The sequence below is a fragment of the Rhinopithecus roxellana genome, chromosome 7 (assembly GCF_007565055.1).
Source record: "Rhinopithecus roxellana isolate Shanxi Qingling chromosome 7, ASM756505v1, whole genome shotgun sequence".
NCBI lineage: Eukaryota > Metazoa > Chordata > Mammalia > Primates > Cercopithecidae > Rhinopithecus > Rhinopithecus roxellana.
This window is the reverse complement of record NC_044555.1, coordinates 108,384,349-108,409,975: the sequence shown is the minus strand read 5'-3', so window position 1 is coordinate 108,409,975 and position 25,627 is coordinate 108,384,349. Positions and strand designations below refer to the sequence as shown.

The 25,627-nt window shown below is 35.7% G+C and overlaps 1 protein-coding gene across 1 annotated transcript; it reads left to right on the top strand.

Moving 5' to 3' along the window:
* Positions 1 to 6,295: 6,295 nt before the first annotated feature.
* Positions 6,296 to 23,991, top strand: LOC104658453 (ubiquitin-conjugating enzyme E2 variant 1). The gene is made up of 3 exons (XM_010358496.1): positions 6,296 to 6,439; positions 23,282 to 23,420; positions 23,831 to 23,991. Exons 1-3 carry the CDS (start codon positions 6,296 to 6,298, stop codon positions 23,989 to 23,991), a joined length of 444 nt encoding a protein of 147 aa, XP_010356798.1.
* The last annotated feature ends 1,636 nt before the right edge of the window (positions 23,992 to 25,627 follow it).

The following is a 25,627-nucleotide window of genomic DNA, read 5'->3' as shown; positions in this document are numbered from 1 at the left end:
TAATGGCAGTAGCAGCAACCTGGATGGAATTGGAGACCATTATTCTAAGTGAAATATGGAATGGAAAACCAAACACTGAATGTTCTCACTCATAAGTGGGAGCTAAGCTACGAGGATGCAAAAGCATAAGAATGTTACAATGAGCTTTGGGGATTCGGGGGAAGGGTGGGAGGGGCGTGAAGGATAAAAGACTATGTATTGGGTACAATGCACTCTGCTCACATGATGGATGCATCAAAATCTCAGAAATCACCACTAAAGAACTTATCCATGTAACCAAACACCACTTGTCCCACAAAAACCTATTGAAATAAAAAATAAAAATTTTCAAAAGCAATTAAGAAGAAAGTGGACAAAAGCCATGAATAGACAATTCTCAAAAGAAGATACACAAATGGCCAACAAACATAAGAAAAAAATGCTTATCATTAGTAATGATTGGGGAAATGCAAATCAAAACCACAATGGGATACGACCTTACTCCTGCAAGAATGCCCATAACCAATAAATAGAAAAATAGTAGATGTTGTTGGGAATGTGGTGGAATGTTTTACACTGCTGGATAGGACATAAATTAGTACAACTTCTATGAAAAACAGTATGGATATTTCTTAAAGAGGTAAAAGTAGTTCTATTATTCAATCTAGAAATCCCACTACTGGATATCTACCCAAAGGAAAATAAGTTATTATACAAAGAAGACATTTGTACATGTATGTCTATAGCAGCACAGTTCATCATTTTAACAATGTGGAACCAAACTAAATGCCCATAAACTAATAAGTAGATAAAGAAAATGTGGAATACTACTCAGCCATAAAAAGGAACAAAATCATGTATCTTGCAGCAACTTGGATGGACTTGAAAGCTATTATTCTAAATGAAGTAACAGGAGTGAAAATCTAAAACCATATGTTCTCACTTTTAAATGGGAGTTAAGCTATCGAACACAAAGGCATAATAATGATATAATGGACTTTAGAGACCCAGAAGGAGGAGGGTAAGAATGGGACTCTGGAAAAAAACTACCAGTTAGGTACAATGTACACTTCTTGGGTGATGGGTGCACTAAAATCCCAGAATTCACCACTCCATAATTCATTCATGCAACAACAACAACAACAAAAAAACACTTGTACCCCAAAAGCTATTAAAATACAAATATTTTAAAATTTAAAAAATAAGTTATTTCAAAGTCCAGCCAGATTTAAGGCAAGAATTAACATTTAGTTAGATTGGATCCTCCTATTTATTATTATTTCTATTCATAATATATTCATAAAATTATTCCTGTTTTATAAAAGAGAAAACAGAATGATGTATTGAGAAATAAGCTAAAGTATGTAACCTGCCCATAGTCACACAGCTAATGAATTTTTGAAACAGTGTTTAAATTTAGATTTGTCTGATTTCAAAACCACTTTCTTCATACTATTCCACACACTCTCACCTTCACATTGGCAATAACTCAGGAAGGTAAAAAGTAAAACAATAATATGAATAGCTAACATCTTGAAAGCTGTCTGCCAGGTAGTGAACTAAGCACTTCCCATGCATTATTTCAACTTAACTAATTTTAAAGTTTTAGAAACCAAGATCCAGAGGGCTTAAGTAATATGTTCAAGGTCCCATAGTAAGTGAGTAACCAGGATTTGAACTTAGGCTGTGTGATTCCAGGGTCTACTTTTTAAAACTTTATGACATATTCAAACAGAAGAGTATTGTAAACATATTAGCTCGATTTTGGTATTCAAAGTCAGGATGCCCCTAGACCTTCATTCAACTAGGATGTAAATGCCCAATTAGGAAGTTGTGTTCATACTTTAAATTTATTGTACTGGTTTTGTTCCTAACACTCCATGAGAAGATACTCCAATGCCCATCAAAGGGGGTAGAGAGGGTTTTGTTCATGGATAATGCCATTTGGCAGAGGGATATCTCCTGCAGCATGCGGTGCCTGTTTTGAAGGAGCAACATCTGGCTCAGAGCCCAAGGTAATATTCTGGACTCAATTATATAAATTTATGCCACACAGCCCTAGATTAACTCACCAACATCATCTGAACTGGTTCATTTTCTGTAATCTTCCCTAGCATGGCCTTTGTTGTCTCACAGAGCTCCTACATAACTAATCAGTTCCATATTCTTTCCTCTCTTCTTTGATTCTTCAAGGGAAAAAAAACACAGCAGTAAGTTGCATGTATTTGTTCCCAAGCTTGTGACATATCTGAAGGACTTCAAGTACTGTTCAGTTCTCTAGAAATCCAATTCACATACATAAAAATAAGATACAAAAGATCAGATCCCTTGATATATTAATCGAGTAGTTTTACCTGTAATTATGCTTGCTGTAGAAAGGTCAGGGTTTGAAATGGTACAATAGATTGACCAATCCTCCACTCGTACACTACTCATTTATAAGGTTTGTGTCAGAGAGAAATAAAGGTCTGATAGCTGTGTTCTCAGTGTCCTACGTTCCGCCTGACCTTGCCATTAAGGAATTATTCCTTAGGGGATACCTCTGCATCTGAGGCATGTCTAAATCAGGTACAAGGTGATGAGGTCAATAGCTCTCTACATGCAGGAGTGGATAAATTATGGCTTTTGGGACAAAACCAACCTGCTGTTTATTTTTGTAAATAACATTTTATTGCAACACAGCCACACCTATCACTTTATATATTAACTGTAGCTGCTTTTCCATTGCAACAGCAAAATTTAGTAGCTTAAATAAGAATGCATATCCTGAAAAAATTGAACATGCTTACTATCTGGCTATTTACAAAAAAAAAAAAAAAAAAAAAAAAAAAAAAAAATGTCAATACCTGGTCTACAGCAATAACTGTCTTGGAGTCTACAAATTAACACAACATTAACCAATATAAACAAATGTTCATCAGATGCCTTCTGTCCTCCTCCACCCTTCTGTTGCTCTCTCTCCATCTTCACTGAAGAACCCAAAAAGAAGATATCCCATAAAATGTAATGTGGAGTTTTTAATCTACAACCGTCTGATTTTTGATAAACCTGACAAAAACAAGCAATGGGGAAAGGATTCTCTATTTAATAAATGGTGTTGGGAAAACTGGCTAGATATATGCAGAAAACTGAAACTAGACCTCTCCCTTGTACCTTATGCAAAAATTAACTCAAGATGAATTAAAGACTTAAACGTAAGACCTAAAACCATAAAAACCCTAGAAGAAAACCTAGGCGATACCATTCAGGACATAAGCATGGGCAAAGACTTCATGACCAAAACACCAAAAGCAAAGGCAACAAAAGCCAAAATTGACAAATGGGATCTAATTAAACTAAAGAGCTTCTGCACAGCAGAAGAAACTATCATCCGAGTGAACAATCTACAGAATGGCAGAAAATTTTTGCAATCTATCCATCTGACAAAGGGCTAATATCTACAATCTACAAAGAACCTAAACAAATTTACAAGAAAAAAAACAACCCCATCAAAAAGTGGGTGAAGGATATAAACAGACACTTCTCAAAAGAAGACATTTACGCAGCCAACAAACACATGAAAAAAAAAGCTCATCATCACTGGTCATTAAAGAAATGCAAATCAAAACCGCAATGAGATACCATCTCATGCCAGTTAGAATGGCAATCATTAAAAAGTCAGGAAACAACAGATGCTGGAGAGGATGTAGAGAAATAGGAATGCTTTTACACTGTTGGTGGGAGTGTAAATTAGTTCAACAATTGTGGAAGACAGTGTGGCGATTCTTCAAGGATCTAGAATCAGAACTACCATTTGACCCAGCAATCCCATTACTGGGTATATATCCAAAGGATTATAAATCATTCTACTATAAAGACACATGCACACGTATATTTATTGCGGCACTATTCACAATAGCAAAGACTTGGAACCAACCCAAATGCCCACGAATGATAGACTGGATAAAGAAAATATGGCACATATACACCATGGAATATATTATGCAGCTGTAAAAAAATGATGAGTTCATGTTCTTTGCAGGGTCATGGATGAAGCTGGAAACCATCATTCTCAACAAACTAATACAAGAACAGAAAACCAAGCACCACACGTTTTCACTCATAAGTAAGGAGTTGAACAATGAGAGCACATGGACACAGGGAGGGGAACATTACACACCTGGGCCTGTTCGGGAGTCGGGGGCTAGGGGAGAGATAGCATTAGGAGAAATACCTAATGTAGGTGATGGGTTAATGAGTGCAGCAAACCACCATGGCACGTCTATACCTGCATAACAAACCTGTACATTCTGCACATGTATCCCAGAACTTAAACTATAATTTTAAAAATTGTAATGTGGAGTTTTTTAAGGGGACATGTGATCTCAATAAGTGGAACAAAGAATGAAATGCTGGAAAAACTTCAGAATATTGAGCATTTAGTTAGTAGGGTTGAATTGAAAGAAGGAAAAACTTAGGGTTTCAAGCAGCATAAGGGCACTTAGGATACTGGGAGAGAGGATTATTTGGAGCATGACAGGCTTCTAGTGCCTATTTTAAAGTTTTACTAGAAACTTCATGACTCATACACAGCATATATGAGGTTAAAAAAACCTCTTATTTGGACCATGTATTTCTTCATGCATGCATTCATTTTTTCAATATAGTTTTGAACCAGTCACTAGGTTAGGTGCTGAGAATACAACAGTGAATAATCAGTGCTGTTACTGTTTTAATGCTGGCTACAGATTAGTAGGAAAAACAGGAAATAGAAGAATCGTCACAAAACTATATAATTCTGATTAGCACCACACAGGAAAATAAAGGATGTTCTAAGAGTATATAACAAGAAATACTGATCAAGATTGGGAGCTTAAGGGTGGGTTATCAATAAAAACAATATTGATTAAAAACATTTAAGCTAAGACCTGAAGGGTGGATAGCAGTTTATATGAATATCACTTTCTCCAATCCCTATTCTTGTTTGATTAGAATAAGACTACTGTAGGTAGGAACTTGGCATCTTCAAGGATCTGAAAGAAAACAAGATTTCTTAGGAAGAGTGAAAGAATCATTACATTAAGTATGTAAACATAATCCAAATCACATTGGATTTTGCAAGCTCTAGATTTTTATTCCAATGATACAACTTGTAAGCCATAGAGCATGATGGTTTTATTTATAGCTTTCTTCTAACACTCCAGAAAGAAGGTAAAGAATGGCCTGAAAGGAATGAGAGGCCAGAGTTTATATAGGCAGGAGACTTATGGGCTCTGGAAATGACTTCTGACTCTGCCCTTTCAATCACCTTTTCTTCTCCACATTCTGTACTCTTTTGCCTACTTTTTCTTCTTCCTGGACTTCCTCTCTTCCTCTCTAAATTGCCCACTGGCTTTGGATTTCAGCTCTCAAGCTTATGCTATTCGTTTTACTGCTTAGCAACCAAATGGGCTCTGAAAGACTGGCCTGGAAAGCTAAATACCACTTAAACCGTTGAAACATAAGTTGTATGCCAGGCTGTTTGTCTGCAAGAGTAAATACCTTCTGTTTGAAGGTTAGAGAACATTGTACTACAGGTCTTGGCTAAGCAGGTGCCCAATACTAGGTTATTGATAGGCAGTGGACTCTGCCTTGCCATATAAATGGAAAAATAACAGATAGGTTCAACTCAAGGGCAAAAGATAAAGAGTGTGTGTGTGTGTGTGTGTGTACACCCCTTAGGCCTCCTCCTTCTTTCAACTGAATTATAACACTCAATCTCATGTCCATCAATTAATACCCACACCATGGGCTTTCTGACTTTATCCTCTCCTATTCTCCTTTGCTCCCTTTCTTATTTGTTGTTTGTTTCATAGCATTTCTCTTTTTAAGGAACAAGATGCTTTAACACTAACTAAATAATTTTGTTTTCAGCATGCACATGGAAAAGGAATCTGTTTGGTACCAGGGTACTTCCAAGCTCGCTATGTATGGAACTACCTACTTGGACTATATGAAAGCCTGACCTGTGCAAACGTTTACAATTGCAGACTGAAACACCACAGCCTACTCTGATTTTGTTAAAGTAGCCTGTAGGCCCCATATGTTATTGCTGCCCTTCACCAAAAGTGTAGCCTAGCTCTTGTGTCGCAGTAACCATAGCTTGAATGGTTGTGACGCAAATTTCCATTTAGCATAGATTTCCAAGACTTTAGTGATGTCCTACTTGTTTCAAGAAATATACATCTATAAAACTTTCTTTTCCTTCCACCTGGGAACCAAGGAGTAGGGTGACAGTGAGCATTCTGTTAGGTCTAGGCCCTCCACAATTCTGTCCTGCAGTTTCTTACTTTACAAGATGTCTTTCCTCTTCTCTGCTTTCATGCTTGATGGTAAGTCCCATGGCCGCAATGAGAAGGAAAATGAGTATACAAGCACAAAACATCCTCTGCATTTTCCTGGAGCTTCTGAGGGATTTACAGTTGAGGTACTCAATTTCCAGGTGAGATATCCAGGTGCCTCTCAATGCAGCAGGGTCCCCAGTTGCTCTGGGTAACTTGATATCTCTCTGTTCTTGCTCTACTTGTGTTCCGATCTAGCCTGAACCTGGAGCTGCTGCTGATTCCTCCTCTAGGTCCATGACACTTCCATCACCCTTTTGGCAATGAAGTCTACACTACTCTTTTGTCTGAACATGCTTCTAAATTTTGGCCTTATTCCAGCTTGTTTCTTCCCTACCAGCTTCCCTTTGTGTTACATATCTTGAACAGTATCTGGCCTTTTTACTGTTCCACAGATACAGTTTCTTCTATTGAAGGTTAGTGTCTCCTTAAAGAGTAAGGCAGCATATCATAGCCACACACTCCTAGGTAATGACGCTGGTCCATAGGAAGATTAATGCCTAACATATGGGGTTTTATATATGAAATAAGCCAACCAAGTGAAAGTGTCTAGTAAGAAAATAGAGGGAAAAAATTATTTTTCATCCCTTATTTTGGGAACTGCTATGGGATTTCCATGTATGATCTAATTTAAATCTCATGAGAACATGATTAGAAAGCTACAATTAGCCCCATTTTAATGATAAAGACATGAGGTTAACAGAATCTAGAGGTAGCTCATCCAAGGTCCTAAGGCTATAAATGTGTCTGATACAATGTTCCATCTCTTAACCATTACATTGTACTGTTTCTGCACTTATTAAAAATAGGAAAATGAAGAAATACTTGGAAAGGTAAAACCAGCCATTTTTACTTAAGAGAGTCATGTAATTACAAGTGTTCAAAAGAGGCAATTTTGAACACTTGGCCTTCTGTATATGGTGTACTGGCTGTGGATTATCAAACAATTGGTTAGATAAGACAAGAGTAAAACTTCCTCCCAACAACTAAGATTCTATGATGCTGTATTTGGTAATGGTGATGTTTCACATGACAAATATTTATCCCTTTGCTGGATTGAGTAGGGCACAAGAAGCTAAATGGGGTTATAAATAATCAGCTTTATCTGTGATAAGTCTAGATTTAAAAACTAGATTTATTTCTAAAGCTAAAATTTGGCCTCCTACTCCCTCACTACAAACCAATTTTTGAGATAACTGGCTGCTAGTAAAAGGTAGACATACTTTATTTGTTCAGGTGAATAAATTAGAAAAATGACAAAATATTAGCTGGGCTTGCAGAAGGAAGCCACCAGGACTGACAGTCCAAGACAGAAAAAAGAAGAGAGAGAGATCAAAGAGCTTTAGATAAGCTTACCTTGTTTTTTCTACACATTTATTTTGGTTTTTTTTTGGGGGGGGGGGCGGTAAAACACAATCCTTGAGAAGTAGAGTGTAGGAATGGAGAGATAAACTGGAAATATTCTCCCCTAGACTCCTCTCCGTAGCTCCCTTCCTCAATCAAAGAGAAACAAAATCCTTTTTATATGAAGTCATAGGCACAAGAAAGATGAAAAACAGTCCTGCTCCCAGGTAATTATAAAGATGTACTTTGTTGATGAGGCAGCAGAATAGAAGTCAAACTTATATCTCTAGTTAAATTGTTAGGGCTTGAATCCTGGCCTTGATAATTACTCTGTAACACTGAACAAGTCACTGTAACACTGAGCAAGTCATTTAATCTCTCTGTGTGTCAATTTGCTTAAACACAAAATGATAATTACAGGAAAGGATTTGGGAACATGATGACAACAGCAGCACAGGTTTTGAATCTCTAAATTCTCAGAAATAAACATAACAGCTAGATATCAAATTTAAAACTCATGCCTAACACTTGCAACAAAGTAAGTGACAAGATATTACCACAATCCCAAAATACAAGCAGATGAGCATGATTAATACCAATATGGTAAGAACAGTATGATGTCAAGAATTGTTCAGAATAAACAACAGGGCATTTGATTAACCTAAGAACACATAGGGAAAAAAAGTTTGCTAGAAATACAGCTGACTTGAACTGAGCATAGCAGCTGAAACTGGTTGGGAATAGAAGAAAGTAGATAAAGATATGATATAGATGATGTTAAGTAAAAACGATGTAGCCCTGAATTGGAATTAAAAGTATACATATTAACTCATGAGGTATTATCTCTGTCTAGCTACATATCTAACTATCTCCTCCAGCTCTATTCATGGAAATCACTAGAAACATTAAACAAGAAGCAATAAGCACTCTAGCATTCACATTGTGGACTTGAAACACCATGTTCCATCAAAAGAAAAGCATTTTAAAGAATTGACTGATTCCAGGTCAGGCACATATTATCATATAAAATAGTGAGTATGCTACCAAAAACTATTAGGGTCGTGTTAAAAGAACTCAGACTATTTTGAACTCAAATTTATTAAACAAGTATGGGAAAGTGAGCCTTAAAAAGGATTACAGTAGGGGCATTATGACAGCAAAATGTCATTATTGGCAGCTCCAAGCTCTCGTTCTCCCACAGAAAAATATTTTTAAAAAATTTTAAAAGTGGAATTTATCAGATCTAACCTTGTCAGAACGCTGGAAAACAGTCAAAGATTTAGAGCAACTAAGAAAACAGTGAATCAAGAAAAGGGCACTTTAATAACACAAAACTTTGAGGAATTTTTTGGTAGCCCTTGGCATGCTCTCTCTAGTATGGTAATAATCTTGAAGAAGGAAACCTGCATTCCCAGTATGGGAGACTGATTTCAGGATATAAAGGGAGCAGAACAGACTTCATTCACAAGTTAGTGTATATGCCCGTTCTAACCTTCCTGGAGAATACTTGAAAGAGAGACACAAGATAATCATCCTTGTTTCCCTTAACTTAGAGGTCAGGCTGAAAAAGTGACAGGCTTTGCAAAAACATTCTGCAAGCTGAAATATCCAGGAGAAATCTGGAGCAAAATATTATGGAAAAAAACATACAATAGTCCACCTAAGTGTATTCCACCCAAAAGAGGAGAGACTTTTGGGGAATCAGTACATTTAAAAGGACCTGTATAATCAGAAGAATCAACATCGTTAGAAAGACCATACTGCCGCCCCAAAATCTCTAAATTCAATGTGATTGCTATCAAAATAACAACATTTTTCAAAGAATTAGGAAAACAATTCTGAAATTTATATGGAATCAAAAAAGAGCTCGAATAGCCCAAACAATCCTAAGCACAAAGAACAAAGCTGAAGGCATCACATTACCTGACTTCAAATTATACTATAAGGCTATAGTCACCAAAATGATGTAGCACTGATATAAAAATGGACACATAAATCTATGAAACAGAGTAGACAACCCAGAAATAAAGCTACATACCTACAGCCAACTGATATTTGACAAAGTCTACAAAAACATACACTGAGGAAAAGACACCCTATTCAAAAAATGATGCCAGGAAAATTGTATTGACACATTCAGAAAAATGAAACTGCCCCCCCTATCTTTTTACTATATACAAAAATGAACTCAAGGTGGATTAAAGACTTAAATATAATACCTGGAACTATAAAAATATTAGAAGAAAACCTAGGTGATACTCTTCTGGACATTAAACTTGGCAAATAATTCATGATTAAGACCTCAAAAGCAAATGAAACAAAAATAGGCAAATGTAACTTAATTAAACTAAAAAGTTTCTGCACAGCAAAGGAAATCATCAACAGAGTGAACAGACAAGTTGCAGAATTAGAGAAAATATTTGTAAACCATGCACCCATCAAAGCACTAATACCCGGAATCTACAGGGAACTCAAAATATCTCAACAACAACAACAAAATCACCCAAGGAACCCGATTAAAAAGAGGGCAAAGGACATGCAAAGACATTTTTCATAAGAAGAAATACAAATGGCCAAGAAGCATATGAAATAGTGCTCAACATCACTATTCATCAGAGAAGTGTAAATTAAAACCACGATGAAATACCACCTTCTACTATTCAGTATGACTGTTATTGAAAAGCCAAAAAATAACAGATGTTGGTGAGGATACAGAGGAAAGGGAACCTTTATACTCTATTTTTGGGAATGTAAATTAGTACAAGCTCTATGGAAAACAGTATGGAAATTTCTCAAAGAACTAAGAATTGAACTACCATTTGATCTCACTACTAAAAAGACCCACTTCTCTTCGTTTTTGTAGATTCGCTTTGTGCAGAAGCACTCCTTCCAAACAATAATCCCACTACTGGATATCCACTCAAAAGAAAAAAAAAATCATTACATATTAAATATATGGGCTGTTTAATGTTTATTGCAGCACTATTCATGATAGTAAAAATATAGAACTGATCTAATTGATCATTAATTAATGGTTGGATAAAGAAAATGTGATATGTATATAATGAAATACTACTCAACCATAAAAAAGAGTGATATGTCTTTTGCAGCAACATGGATGGAACCAAAGGTCATTATTTTAAGTGAAATAACTCAGGAACACAAAGGTAAATACCGCATGTTCTCATTTATGAGTAGGAGCTAAATAATGTGTATAAACATGTATAGAAAGTGGAATAATAGACATGGGAAACTTGGAAGAGTGGGAGGATGTTAAGAAAATGAGGGTTGAGAAATTACTTAATGGATACAATGTACGCTATTTGGATAATGGATATAGTAAAAGCCCAGACTTCACCATTAGGGAATATATCCATGTAACGAAACCACTCTTATCGCCACTAAATCTATAAAGAAAAATTCAAAATTAAAAAACATATATATAAATAACCCACATATACAGGGAAATTTAGAAAGCCACATGCATGCTGAGAAAGGACCTGAGATGATGCTATGCTATCAACTAAGACTGATCCTTAAGGTCAGTTCTATCATGGTTAAATATGGAAGGAGTGCTTTTGTACAAAGCAAATCTACAAAGACTAATAGAAGTGAGTCTTTTTAGTCTGTTTCTTGTTCTTTGGATCTTTTTAGCTCTTGGCATTCAAGGAACTATCTGTCAAATATTAAGGAAACACATACAGAAGGAAGTAACTTACACATAGCAATGAATATAGAATTTACAAAATAGTTTGGGAAAGTCACTAAACAAAAGAACTGCTAGCCTTCCACAACAACAACAAAACAAAACAGTAAACCCTGGGTGACAGGGGATAATCTGATTTCCAGACTTACCACATTATAATATTCAAATGTTCAGTGTTTAACCCCCACCCCCCCCAAAATAAAACCAAAGGTATAAAAACAGACAGCAAAGTATGGCCTATTTAAAGAAATAAAATAAAGAAACTATACCTGAGGAAGTCTAGACATTGAACTTACTAGAAAATTGCTTTAAAACAACTGTCTTAAATATAGTCAAAGAACTAAAGGAAACATGGACAAATAACTAAAGAAAATAGGAGAAACAATATATAAACAAAGTGAAAATATAATAAAGGGATAGAAATTATGAAAAAAAATCTGGAGCCAAAAATTGTAAAAACTAAAATTCATGAGAATGGTTCAACAGCAAACTGGAGCAGACAGAAGAAAGAATAAGTGAACTTGATGATAGTACAATTAAAATTATTGACTCCAATGAGAAAGATAAAAGAACAAAGTAATGTGAACCAAACTTAAAGAGTCCTGTGGAACACCATCAAGTGGGGCAACACATACATTTTAGAAGTTCCAGAAGGAGAAGAGAGAAAGACAGGAAGAAATAATATTATGCATAAATAACAGCTAAAAATTTCCCAAATTTCATGAAAGATATGAATCTATAAAGTTAAGGTAAATGAACTTCAAGTAGTGTGAGCTCAAAGAGACCCACATTACCATATTATAATCAAACTGGTGAAAGGCAGAGATAAAGAGAGAATCATAAATACAGCAGGAGAGAAGTGAAACATCACATACAAGGGATTACCAATACATATTTCTCATGTAAAGCTGTGGAAGCCCCAAAAAACAACTGTTAACCAAGAATTCTATAACTGTCAAAACTATCCTTCAAAAACAAAAGAGAAATGAAGACTTTCCCTGATTTTAAAAGCTTGAAGTAACTTCATACCACTAGAAAAACTCTAAAAGAAATACCAAAGGGATTCCTCCAGCAGGATACACTACAACTCAACAACAACACAACAACAACAACAATTCTCTATTCAAAAACGGGCAAATAATTTGAGTAGACATTTCTCCAAAGAAGATATATGACTGGCCAATAAGGACATGAAAAGATGCCTAAGAACACAAATCATTATTAAAATGCAAATCAAAACCAAAATGTAATACAAGTTCATACCCATTAGAGTGGTTATTACCCAAAACAAAACAAAAAATGTCAAATATTGGCAGGATGTCGAAAAACTGAAACTCTTGTGCATTGTTGATGGGAATGTGCAATTGTGCAGCTACTGTGGGAAACATTATGATGGTTCCTCAAAAAATTAAGCATAGAATTATCTTATGATCCAGTGACTCTACATTTAGGTATATATACAAAAGATTTAAAAGCAGGGACTTGGACAAATATTTATACACCAATGTTCATGTTCATAGCAGCATTATTCACAATAGCCAAAATCTGGAAACAGCCTGAGTATCTATTGATGGATGAATATATTTTTTTAAATGTGGCATATACACACAATATAATATTATTTTGTCTAAAAAATAAATTATAATATACACCACAATATGGGTAAACCTTCAACACATTATGTTAAATGAAATTAGGCAGGCACAAAAAGACAAATATTGTATAATTCCACTTATACCAAGGGAAGAGAGAGACCCTCTCATATTGTTTTATATTCAGAAAAGGAAAGAGAAGCGAAACTAAAGGCAGGTAGCCCGGTGCCTAGGAACCAGACCCAAAACCAGGCCTGGGCCTGCCTGACCTAAGCCTGGTAGTTAAAATTCGACCCCTGACCTAGCAACTGATGTTATCTATAGATTCCATACATTGTATGGAAGGACATTGTGAAACCTCTCATTCTGTTCTGTTTCACTCTGACCACCAGTGCTCACAGCCCCTGTCATGTACCCCCTGGCTTGCTCAATCGATCACGACCCACTCACGCGGATCCCCTTAGAGTTGTGAGCCCTTAAAAGGGACAGAAGTTGAGCACCTGAAGAGCTCAGATTTTAAGACGCTAGCCTGCCGATGCTCCCAGCTGATGAAAGCCACTCCCTTTACTATCTCGGTGTCTGAGGGGTTTTGTCCATGGCTCGTCCTTCTACAATATGAGTTTCCTAGAATATTCAATTCACAGAGACATAAAGGAGAATAGTGGTTACCAGCAATTGTTGGCAGTGGGGAATAGGGAATTATTTAATGGGTACAGATTTTCAGTTTGGGGTAATGACAGTTCTGGAGATGGATAGTGGTGACAATCACACAATGTAAATGTTCTTAATATCACCAAATTGTACACTTGAAAACAGTTAAAATGGTAGGTTTTATGTTATATGTATTCTACCAAAATAAAAATTTTAAGATACATAGACAGATAGATTGATACATAATAGATAGACACATAGATAGATAGATAGATAGACAGATAGATAGATAGATAGATAGACAGACAATAGACAGCAGAAGATAAATAAGAGTGTATGATAGAAATGACAAGTAAGCCAAGGGTCAGAAAGTTCAAGTCCACATTTGAGAACATTCAGGAAAGCACTTCAAAATGATGTATGTGTAACCAAGTTTATACCCTATTCTTTCCTACTTTCTTATTAAATTTTCTATGAATATATAGAAAAAGTGAAAAAATTAATAATAATGAAAAAACACTGAAAATGAATATCAGAGTTTGGAAGGAAGGTCTACTAAATAAAAGATCCAAAGAATTGAACTAAAGTTAACAAACAGTGGCTGAAACATGGGTTTCTACTTAAAACAGCAAACTTGGGCTTAAAGTTGATAAGGTGCTTTGAGTTACACAATAGGCACTGAAACAAATATTCAAGGTCTGTTAGGATATTTATATCCAGTCCTCTACTACTCAAGTACCAATCTTGAGTAAGGCAAAATATGATACACAGGCCACACACCTAGTACCTCCCTTGGCAGTATGGTTTTCAAAACTACAATGCTGTGCATCAAATCAGAAATATGAAGAGCACAGGTAGTAGTGAAGACTTGTAGACACAATTTTTCATTTTTATGTTTGTGTTTTTCCTATCCCAGTGTCAGAAGAAGTAGTAGAAAATTGCAGAGCTGCACAGTGTAAATATATCTGTTACTTCAGAAGTTGAGTTAGCAAACAGCCACACAAATCTTTCTCCCGGTTTAAAGTCCAAGGATAGGGATGCCATGTTTTTTTCTTTCGTGTGCATTAGTTTGTTTATTTTAACTACTATAAAAATGAGAAAATATTGTGAAATGGTTCTATGAAGTGGTATACCTATCTCTCAATTGTAGTAACTGCTTTTGAGCCAGGTATTGGCTCTTTTAGAAGAGAGCTTCAGTTTTGTTTATTGGTATTTATGATTCAGACTATCTGGCAGTCTTCTCCCAGTGGCCAGTAAGTAGGTCCAAGGAGAGAAAAGAGAAAACATTTACAAGGAGCCCATGGAAAAGTGCTAAAAATTCTCTATGCTTTGATTCTTCAATACAATTTTAAGAAGAAACAGTCTTTTAGGCTCAAGCTTATGGCCTCACAGAAAAAAACATTTAATGAGCCAGGCATGGTGGCATGTACCTGTAGTGCTGGCTACTTAGGAAACTGAGGCAGAAGCATCACCTGAGCCCAGGAGTTTGAGGCTGTAGTCTCCTATGACTGTGCTTGTGAATAGCCACTGCACTCCAGCCTAGATGACATACTGAGACCCTGTCTCTTAGAAAAAAATGTTTCAGTATAATTTAAAAACAGGGAAACAGAAAGATATAGATAACAAAAACAATGCAAGGAGATGTAAATGCACCAATGGTTAAAAAGAACAGAAATCCAAACAAACAAAAACTGGCATAAATATGTGATATGAAGAAAATCTAATATTGTGTCTTTACCCTGCATTCTTCAAAATTAAGAATGTGTGTAAAACAAAACAAAGTATAAATTAGTAAATAAGCACGGAAAATGGAAATTGAAACTATAAAGTTTAGGTGTCCTAAAGAGGGAACAAAACCATTTGAAATGAATAACTAGATATCAGAAATAAAATTCTCTGGATCTATGGAAACAATGCTTAAGAATAGGAAGAAAAATGTCAACTTTTGTTCTGGATGAATTAATAGAAAATTAGGCCTGTATGTAGACACGAACTAGTAAAATTTTGGATTTGAATATGCATAAAACATCCTAACATATTCAAGCAAATAAAATTGGGTTACTCTTCCAGATATACCAACCTGATTTTTACTACCTTCTTAAAATAATGGCATAAGAAGATACATATTTTAACAAAAAGGTATATTTTCAAACTATTACCTTTCACCATTCTATGTTGTTGCCCCAAAACAGAACACATTAACTAAAGTACACACAAATCCGCTGTGAAAATTGGGCAAATATGCTTCATAGATGGCACAAATAACAAGAAATTTATCTTTGAAATAAAAATTGAGCTTTCATCTACTCAAACCTTTGCCCTGAAAAAACAGTGTGGGATCACAAGCATTATTCTGATCTTGGAAAACCACTAATAACTTCAATAATAGGAAGATGTGAGTTTTGGTATTTTATAAGATGGAGGACATGTTGCTGGGACCTTTTTAGCCTTACACAACCTTATTAGAAACAGCTACACCAAGAACTTTAAGGACAAATATGGCCACAACAAATATAAATCATTTGGTATCTCCCTAGAATAACTGTTTCTTGACATAGTAGATAACTTCCCTAACCTGTAGAACTGTTTCTATTTCCCGTTTTGTTTCTTTGCTTTACGATCTTCTTTAACTTTATCCTCACTATTGTATTATGAAAGAATTCAAGTAATCAGAAAAGATTAAAGAATTTTGCGGCCGGGCGCGGTGGCTCAAGCCTGTAATCCCAGCACTTTGGGAGGCCGAGACGGGCGGATCACGAGGTCAGGAGATCGAGACCATCCTGGCTAACCCGGTGAAACCCCGTCTCTACTAAAAAATACAAAAAACTAGCCGGGCGAGGTGGCGGGCGCCTGTAGTCCCAGCTACTCGGGAGGCTGAGGCAGGAGAATGGCATAAACCTGGGAGGCGGAGCTTGCAGTGAGCTGAGATCCGGCCACTGCACTCCAGCCTGGGCGACAGAGCGAGACTCCGTCTCAAAAAAAAAAAAAAAAAAAAAAAAAAAAAGAATTTTGCAGTGCACAATTGTATATCTGCCTAAATTATACAATCACCATTTTACTATTACTTCTTTAATTTTCAAATTTAAGGTATATTTTAAATATAGTAAAATGTATCCTTTTTGGCATTAGTTATGCCAGCTTTGTCAAACACCTTCAGTTGTATATTACCCACCACAATCAAGAAAGATAACTTTATTTTATCCTTTAAATTCCCCCATACCCATTTGTATTCTATCCCCATCCCCCCACTCCCAGACCCTAGCAATCATTGGTCTGTTTTCTATCCTGAGTGTTACCAAATTTAACAAATAAAAATACATGTTTTTGAGAATACTTATACTATTTTAAATAATTTATCTGAAGCTTTTCTGTACTTATCATTTTGATGCCCTATTAAAAAAAATATGCAGCCAAACCCAAACTTCAAATACATTCGTTCCTGTATTTTCTTCCATAAGATTTATTGTATTCTATTTTACTATTAGGGCTATAGTCCAATTTTAATTTTGCATTAGACATGAGATTTATGTTAAGGTTCCTTTTTTTCTTTTTTTGAATAGAAATGTTTAATTGTTTTGGCCTATTTTCTTTAAAATATTATTGTTTCTCCATTTAACTGCCTTTGTACTCTTGTCAGAAATCAAATGGTTATATCTCTGTGGGTCTAATTCTAATCTCTCTGTTCTGTTCCATTGATCTTTTTTTTTTTTTTTTTTTTTTTTTTTTTAAATCAATGCCACACTGTTTCGATTACTTCAGCTTTAGGAAAAGTTTTGAAATTATTGTTCAAAATATTTTGGCTATTCTAGTACCTTTGCCTTTTCATATGAATTGTAGAGTTAGTATTTTTTAAATTTTTTGAGCAGAGATCCTGTAGGGAGTTTGATTGACATTAACTTGACTCTATAGATTTATTTAGAGAAGAGTTTACATCTTCATCACAATGAGTCTTTGAGTTAATGAATAAAATATATCTCCTCATTTATTGGGTCTTTAGAATCATTTTTAATATATCAGCAATAACACACATATGAAAATTAGATATATTACCAACTATACAAAATAAAATAATTATTAGAGAATAATATGAACAGTTGTACACCAAAAATTAAGTAGACTAGATGAAATAGAAAACTTAGAAATGCAGAGCTTACCTAAACTGGCTCAATAAAAAGCAGAAAAACTCAACAGGTCTTTAACAATATATATATATTGAATCAGTAATAAAAAATCTGTGAAAAATGTAAAAAACAAATAACACAAATTCTTCTCAAACTCTTGCAAAATGTAGAGCAGAAACCATGTCCTAACTCATTATATGAGGCTAGGCTTGCCTTGATTCCAAAGCCAGAAAAAGATATCAGAACAAAATAAATTTACAGACAAATATTTCTTGTGAAGTTAAATGCAAAAATTATCAAGAAAATACTAAGAAACGGATTCCAACATCATATTTAAAGGATTATACACCATTACCAAATGGGATTGAACACAGGAATACAAGGGTGGTTCAACATAAGTAAATCAATCAATGTAATATACTACATTAATAGAACAAAAGATTAAAAAAATGATGTTCTCCTTGGTGCACAAAAGGCATTTGATGCAATCCAATATACTATCAAGACAAAAGTACACATAAACTAGGATGTGGGTACTGATGATGGATATGCAGCATTGTGAATATAATTAGTGCCACTGAATTGAATTGTACACATGAAATGATTAAAATTACATAACTTAAGATGTCACAACTGAAAATTTAAAACAAATATTACAATGAATTAAAATGATTAAATGCGTTAAATCCATGAGTACATATTTATATTCAAAGATAAGTGAATTGTTCACCTTTGGAGCTTCACCCTTATTTTATGTTGAAATAGGTAAATAAAGCAAAAGATGAAGCATTTATCCTGCCACTTCTATATGAATTTTACCCCTCCATAATCAATTAGGAGATGAACTGATGCATCTATTTATAAGTAAACAAGTGATAGTAGAATTAGAACTTTTGCCATTTTCAATCGTAGTGAATTACTCAGTCTAGACAGTCTGCATTAGTAGCTGTTAACATCACAAATAGAGAACCAAATATCATGTTCTTTATGATTAAAAAACACAACACCACCTACGGTTTTGCTAAAAAGGTCAAAACTGAGTCTAACCTGAGCTACACTTCAGGTCCAGCCTCCAATTTGCAGAAAAGACTAAAGACAGAAAAATATGCTTAATTACATCATGAGTATACAATATATTCTTTGGATTCTCCACAAAATAAGTTTTAATAAAAGCAAAGGTTTAAAGGAAAAACATACTGATTAAACAAAATTTATAAAAATGTTTCATAAAAATTGATAACTAAATATAAGGAAGCTGCTACTATAAAAATAAGATAGGTGTTATTCTAGAGAGAGAGGGGAGAAGTTTTTGAATGGACAGCAAAATTGGAAGGACTTATGGGGTTGGTGGTATGATTCTGTTTCCTAACTTGGGTTGGGTACACAGGAGTTTGACTTATAATAAGTCACTATGCTATATATACCTTCAGTGCATTTTCATAATTCATTTCATTTTGCAATAACATATTACAAATAACTTATTTACAGAGAGAAATGTATTCACAACATTTTTGAAGTGGCAATATTAATGGTACTACCTTAAGGGAGGAAGTTGTAAGAGTTAAGTGAGAGTATTTATAAAGCACTTTGATATGACTGGCATGTTTAAAATTCTATTTTTAAATTCTACTATTATGGCACATCTTATTTATTATTCCAAAACTAACAGTTAAGTTGATACATAGTTATATTACCAATTTAAACACATTTGCTACCTCATAATTAGCACAACCATAGAGGTAATACGTTCATTCTTATATAGGGACATGACCAGCTTTTGCCCAAATATGGGCAAAATATGTACTGTTAAACTACAGTCATATACCACTTAATGATGGGGATATGTTCTAAGATATCTTTCCTTAGGCAATTTAGTTGTTGTGCAAATATCAGAGTAAATTTTACAACCTAGATGGTATAGCCTACTCCACATCTAGGCTATATAATATAGCCAATTGCTCCTAGGCTAAAAAAGAGTACAACATGTTACTGTTCCGAATATGGTAGGCAATTATAATGCAATAGTGAATGTTTGTGTATTTAAAAACATCTAAACATAGAAAAGTACAGAAAAATATGCAATAAAAGGTTTAAAAAGTACACCTGTATAGAGCACTTACTGTATAATAGAGCTTGCAGGATTGGTAGCTGCTCTAGGTGAGTCATTGAGTGGTTAGTGAATTTGTGAAGGTCTACACTGTACACTTAGGCTACACTAAATCTATAACTTCCTTCAATCTTAAGTTAATTGTAACTTTTTCCCTTTAGACCAGGTTTTACCCTGTCATCCAGGCTGGAGTGCAGTAGTGTGATCGTGGCTTACAGCAGCCTCTACTTCCCAGGTTCAAGTGATCCTCCCACCTCACCCACAGGAGTAGCTGGAACTACAGTCCCAAACCACTATGACCAGCTAATTTTTAATTTTTTTTTGTGGAGACAAGGTTTCACTATGTTTCCCAGGCTGGTATCGAACTCCTGAACTCAAGCCATTCGCCTGCCTCAGCCTCTCAAAGTGCTGGGATAAGAGGTATGAGCCACTGTGCCCAGCCTATAAACTTTTTGACTCTTTTATATTAACAATTAACTAAAATACAAGCACATTATACACCTGTACAAAATACTTTCATTAATCTTATTTTATAAGCTTTTTCTATTTTTAGTTTTTTTTTAACTTTCTAAAATTTTTGTTAAAGTAAGACATAAACACACATTAGCCAAGGCCTATACAGAGTCAGGATCATCAGTATTATTGTCTTCCACCTCCACATCTTGTCCCACTGGAAGGTCTGCAAGGGCCATAATACACATGGAGCTGTCATCTCCTATGACAGCAGTGCTTTCTTCTGGAATAACTCCTGAAGGACCTGCCTTAGGCTGTTTTACAGTTAACTCTTTTTTAAAAAAAAATAAGTAGAAGCAGTACACTCTAAAATAATGTTTAAATTTATAGTAAATGCAGGCTGGGCACTGTGGCTGACGCCTGTAATCCCAGCACTTTGGGAGGTCAAGGCAGGCGGATCATTTGAGGTCAGGAGTTCAAGACTAGCCTAGGCAACATGGAAAAACCCCATCTCTACTAAAAGTGCAAAAATTAGCTGGGCGTGGTAGCTAATAACTGTAGTCCCAGCTACTTGGGAGGCTGAGGCAGAAGAATCATTTGAACCTGGGAGGTGAACAGGTTCAAACTTTTCAGTGAGCAGAGATTGAACCACTGCACTCCAGCCTGGGTGACAGAGCAAGACTCTGTCTCAAAAAAAAAAACAAAATATACTAAATACATAAACCAGTAACACAATTATTTATTATCATTATCAAGTATTAATATTATGTACTATACATACTTATATAATATGTGCTCTATTTTTATACAACTGGCAGCATGGTAGGTTTAGTTTACATCATCATCACCACTTGTGAGTAACGCATTGTGCTACAACTTTAAGACAGCTATGACTGACATCACTAGGCAGTAAGAATTTTTTTTATTTTTTATTTTTTATTATACTTTTTTAAGTTCTAGGGTACATGTGCATAACGTGCAGGTTTGTTACATATGTATACTTGGGCCATGTTGGTGTGCTGCACCCATCAACTCGTCAGCACCCATCAATTCATCATTTATATCACGTATAACTCCCAATGCAATCCCTCCCCCCTCCCCACTCCCCGTGATAGGCCCCGGTGTGTGATGTTCCCCTTCCCGAGTCCAAGTGATCTCATTGTTCAGTTCCCACCTATGAGTGAGAACATGCGGTGTTTGGTTTTCTGTTCTTGTGATAGTTTGCTAAGAAAGATGGTTTCCAGCTGCATCCATGTCCCTACAAAGGATGCAAACTCATGCTTTTTTATGGCTGCATAGTATTCCATGGTGTATATGTGCCACATTTTCTTAATCCAGTCTGTCACAGATGGACATTTGGGTTGATTCCAAGTCTTTGCTATTGTGAATAGTGCCACAATAAACATACGTGTGCATGTGTCTTTATAGCAGCATGATTTATAATCCTTTGGGTATATACCCAGTAGTGGGATGGCTGGGTCATATGGTACATCTAGGTCTAGATCCTTGAGGAATTGCCATACTGTTTTCCATAATGGTTGAACTAGTTTACAATCCCACCAACAGTGTAAAAGTGTTCCTATTTCTCCACATCCTCTCCAACACCTGTTGTTTCCTGACTTTTTAATGACTGCCGTTCTAACTGGTGTGAGATGGTATCTCATTGTGGTTTTGATTTGCGTTTCTCTGATGGCGAGTGATGATGAGCATTTTTTCATGTGTCTGTTGGCTGTATGAATGTCTTCTTTTGAGAAATGTCTGTTCATATCCTTTGCCCACTTTTTGATGGGGTTGTTTGTTTTTTTCTTGTATATTTGTTTGAGTTCTTTGTAGATTCTGGATATTAGCCCTTTGTCAGATGAGTAGATTGCAAAAATTTTCTCCCATTCTGTAGGTTGCCTGTTCACTCTGATGGTAGTTTCTTTTGCTGTGCAGAAGCTCTTTAGTTTAATTAGATCCCATTTATCAATTTTTGCTTTTGCTGCCGTTGCTTTTGGTGTTTTAGACATGAAGTCCTTGCCCATGCCGATGTCCTGAATGGTATTACCTAGGTTTTCTTCTAGGGTTTTTATGGTATTAGGTCTAACATTTAAGTCTCTAATCCATCTTGAATTAATCTTCGTATAATGAGTAAGGAAAGGATCCAGTTTCAGCTTTCTACTTATGGCTAGCCAATTTTCCCAGCACCATTTATTAAATAGGGAATCCTTTCCCCATTTCTTGTTTCTCTCAGGTTTGTCAAAGATCAGATGGCTGTAGATGTGTGGTATTATTTCTGAGGACTCTGTTCTGTTCCATTGGTCTATATCTCTGTTTTGGTACCAGTACCATGCTGTTTTGGTTACTGTAGCCTTGTAGTATAGTTTGAAGTCAGGTAGCGTGACGCCTCCAGCTTTGTCCTTTTGACTTAGGATTGTCTTGGCAATGCGGGTTCTTTTTTGGTTCCATATGAACTTTAAAGCAGTTTTTTCCAATTCTGTGAAGAAACTCATTGGTAGCTTGATGGGGATGGCATTGAATCTATAAATAACCTTGGGCAGTATGGCCATTTTCACGATATTGATTCTTCCTATCCATGAGCATGGTATGTTCTTCCATTTGTTTGTGTCCTCTTTGATTTCACTGAGCAGTGGTTTGTAGTTCTCCTTGAAGAGGTCCTTGACATCCTTTGTAAGTTGGATTCCTAGGTATTTTATTCTCTTCGAAGCAATTGTGAATGGAAGTTCATTCATGGTTTTGCTCTCTGTTTGTCTGTTACTGGTGTATAAGAATGCTTGTGATTTTTGCACCTTAACTTTGTATCCTGAGACTTTGCTGAAAACTGTCTCTCAGACCACAGTGCAGGCAATAAGAATTTTTAAGCCCCATCATAATCCTAATGGGATCACTGTGGTATATGCCATCTGTCATTGACGCCTCGTTGTGCAGCATATGTCTGTATCTGTTTTGCGATAATAATGGTGAGTTAGGACAGCAATGCAAGATGGCAGCTACCACGGGCTCAGACTACTTATGAAAACCAAATATACAGCCTTAAAATAAAATATGGACCTAAATCATTCCCTTTTGTAATATTTGTAACAAAATTTAACATGAATGGAGTCAATAGTTCTTTTTTTAAATTGCAATAGGTTTTTGCAAAACAGGTGGTGTTTGGTTAGATGAATAAGTTCTTTAGTGGTGATTTCTGAGATTTAGGTGCACCCATCACCTGAGCAGTGTACACTGTACCCAATATGTAATATTTTGTCCCTCACGTCACTCCCACCCTTTCCTCGAAGTCCGCAAAATCCATTGTATTATTCTTTTGCCTTTGATCCTCATAGCTTAGCTCCCACTTATGAGTGACAACATACGATGTTTGATTTTCCATTCCTGAGTCACTTCACTTAGAATAATGGTCTCCAATTCCATCAAGGTTGCTGAAAATGCTATTATTTTGTTCTTTTCATGACTGAGATATATATATATATATATATATATATATATATATATATATATATATCTCACAATCAATCGTTCTAATGGAGTAGTGAACCCAAGAGCCATATCAATGCTATCAAAATGGCAAAATTCATGTCGTATTAAAGTTTTCCTGCAAGAGCCTTGGCACCTAATGATGTCTAAAAAAATTATGAAACTCCCTCAGCCGACTGAAGGTCAGTGTTATAGCAATTAATCAAAAATAAAAGAACACAGGCCTTCCTCCTTCCCCCCACCATTCAATTAAGGAAGTCTTCATTTTCCACAGTAGTAAATTTTCTAGATATGTCTTGTAGACCTCAAAGTTCAGGAAAGGAAATTCCTATTCAAAGGAAATTTACCTTAAGATACTATAGGTGACACTAAATTTTTGTCCATTTCAAATACGTAAGTTGTGTTATAACAAATCATCTCATCAAGTGTAACTACTGTCCACGTAGTTGAACTTCTGGAATGAATACAATATATTTGAATTGTTCCCGCCATAACTAGTGGGACACATCTAACTTAACCGTGAAAAGACATATTACACAATCATGTTGTTGTTAATTACATGGCCTGAGATCTCTGCCTTTTCTTGCTAGCCCTCACCTTCCCTGCAACAGCCCTCTAGCCTGCGGCCTTGTTAGATTAGATGTGAAGGTTTCAGGTCACAGCCTGTGGGACTAATGGTGGGTGTGTGGGGTGCTTTAGATGTATCCCTGGTTTCTTCCTTTAAGTCTTAAATAATGCCCCCTCCATGTCCTGTCCCTACATTCCTTCACTTCCACTCTCAGCCAAAACATAGATTGTAACTCCTCTGATCCCCTCTGAGATTGGCCTTCAGTGAGTAATTTAGTGCTTTCCCCATATTTTCTCTTCCCCACCTTTATGGAGGGTTGCTGCTTTTTTCTCCCACTTCCTCAAGTTCCTTTCTGTACCATCACTACCCACTGCTTTCTATGACACTTCCTTGCTTTGACCAGAAGCCATCAGGAAATGATGGAAAGACTCTTTAACTGCTCTGGTTAAATTTTGGAACTGCATTTATTCACTCTCCATCAGCCTAAGAAATGAATTTTGGGTCCTCAGCTCTACCACCCTCTGCTGTCATCATCAGCTGATGGGTTTTTTAGCTCAGGTTTTGATAAGGTGAAAATAACAGTCACCAAGTTTATTCAGAACTCTCAGCTGTCAGAGTCGTTGGTGGTTAAACTTGGAAAAAGACCACATGAAGATATGTGTAAGCGCACATGATCCCTCTGAATTATTTTCTTTTTCTGTAATTGTTTTTGCTTCTAAAAATTGAATAAGTATTAAACAGGGCTTTCTTTTGGTCATCCTTGCAGTCCATTGTGGCCTAGTCTGGAATCTGACAATTTGAACAAAAAGAACTTGAAATTTGGTACATACTTCTTTGGTTTTGGTGCTGCTGCTTCACGAGATCCTCAGCAGAGGTTTAACAAATAACTTGGTGTGCACAGCAGGTCACTGTTGGTGGGTTTGACTTTCTGGCAAATTGTTGTATTTCTCCACTTTCTGTTTAGGACTACTAAATGCTGAAATATGGACGAGTACAGAAATAAAAGTAATTCATTGTGTAAAAATAAATAGTGGTGACTTGGAAAATTAATTCAATTTTAATTATGAAGCAAGTGACACTGAAGAAAGTACTTTGACATTTACAAGCCGTGTAAAATTTTGTGTGCAAGGAATAACTATTCTGTTAAGCCACTGAAATGTGGGGGACATATAGCAGAATCGTCTTAACTCAGACATGTGAGCAAGTTATTTAACATCTTTGTACATCAGTTTACTCCGATAAAATGGTTAATAATCCTTACCTCGTAGGG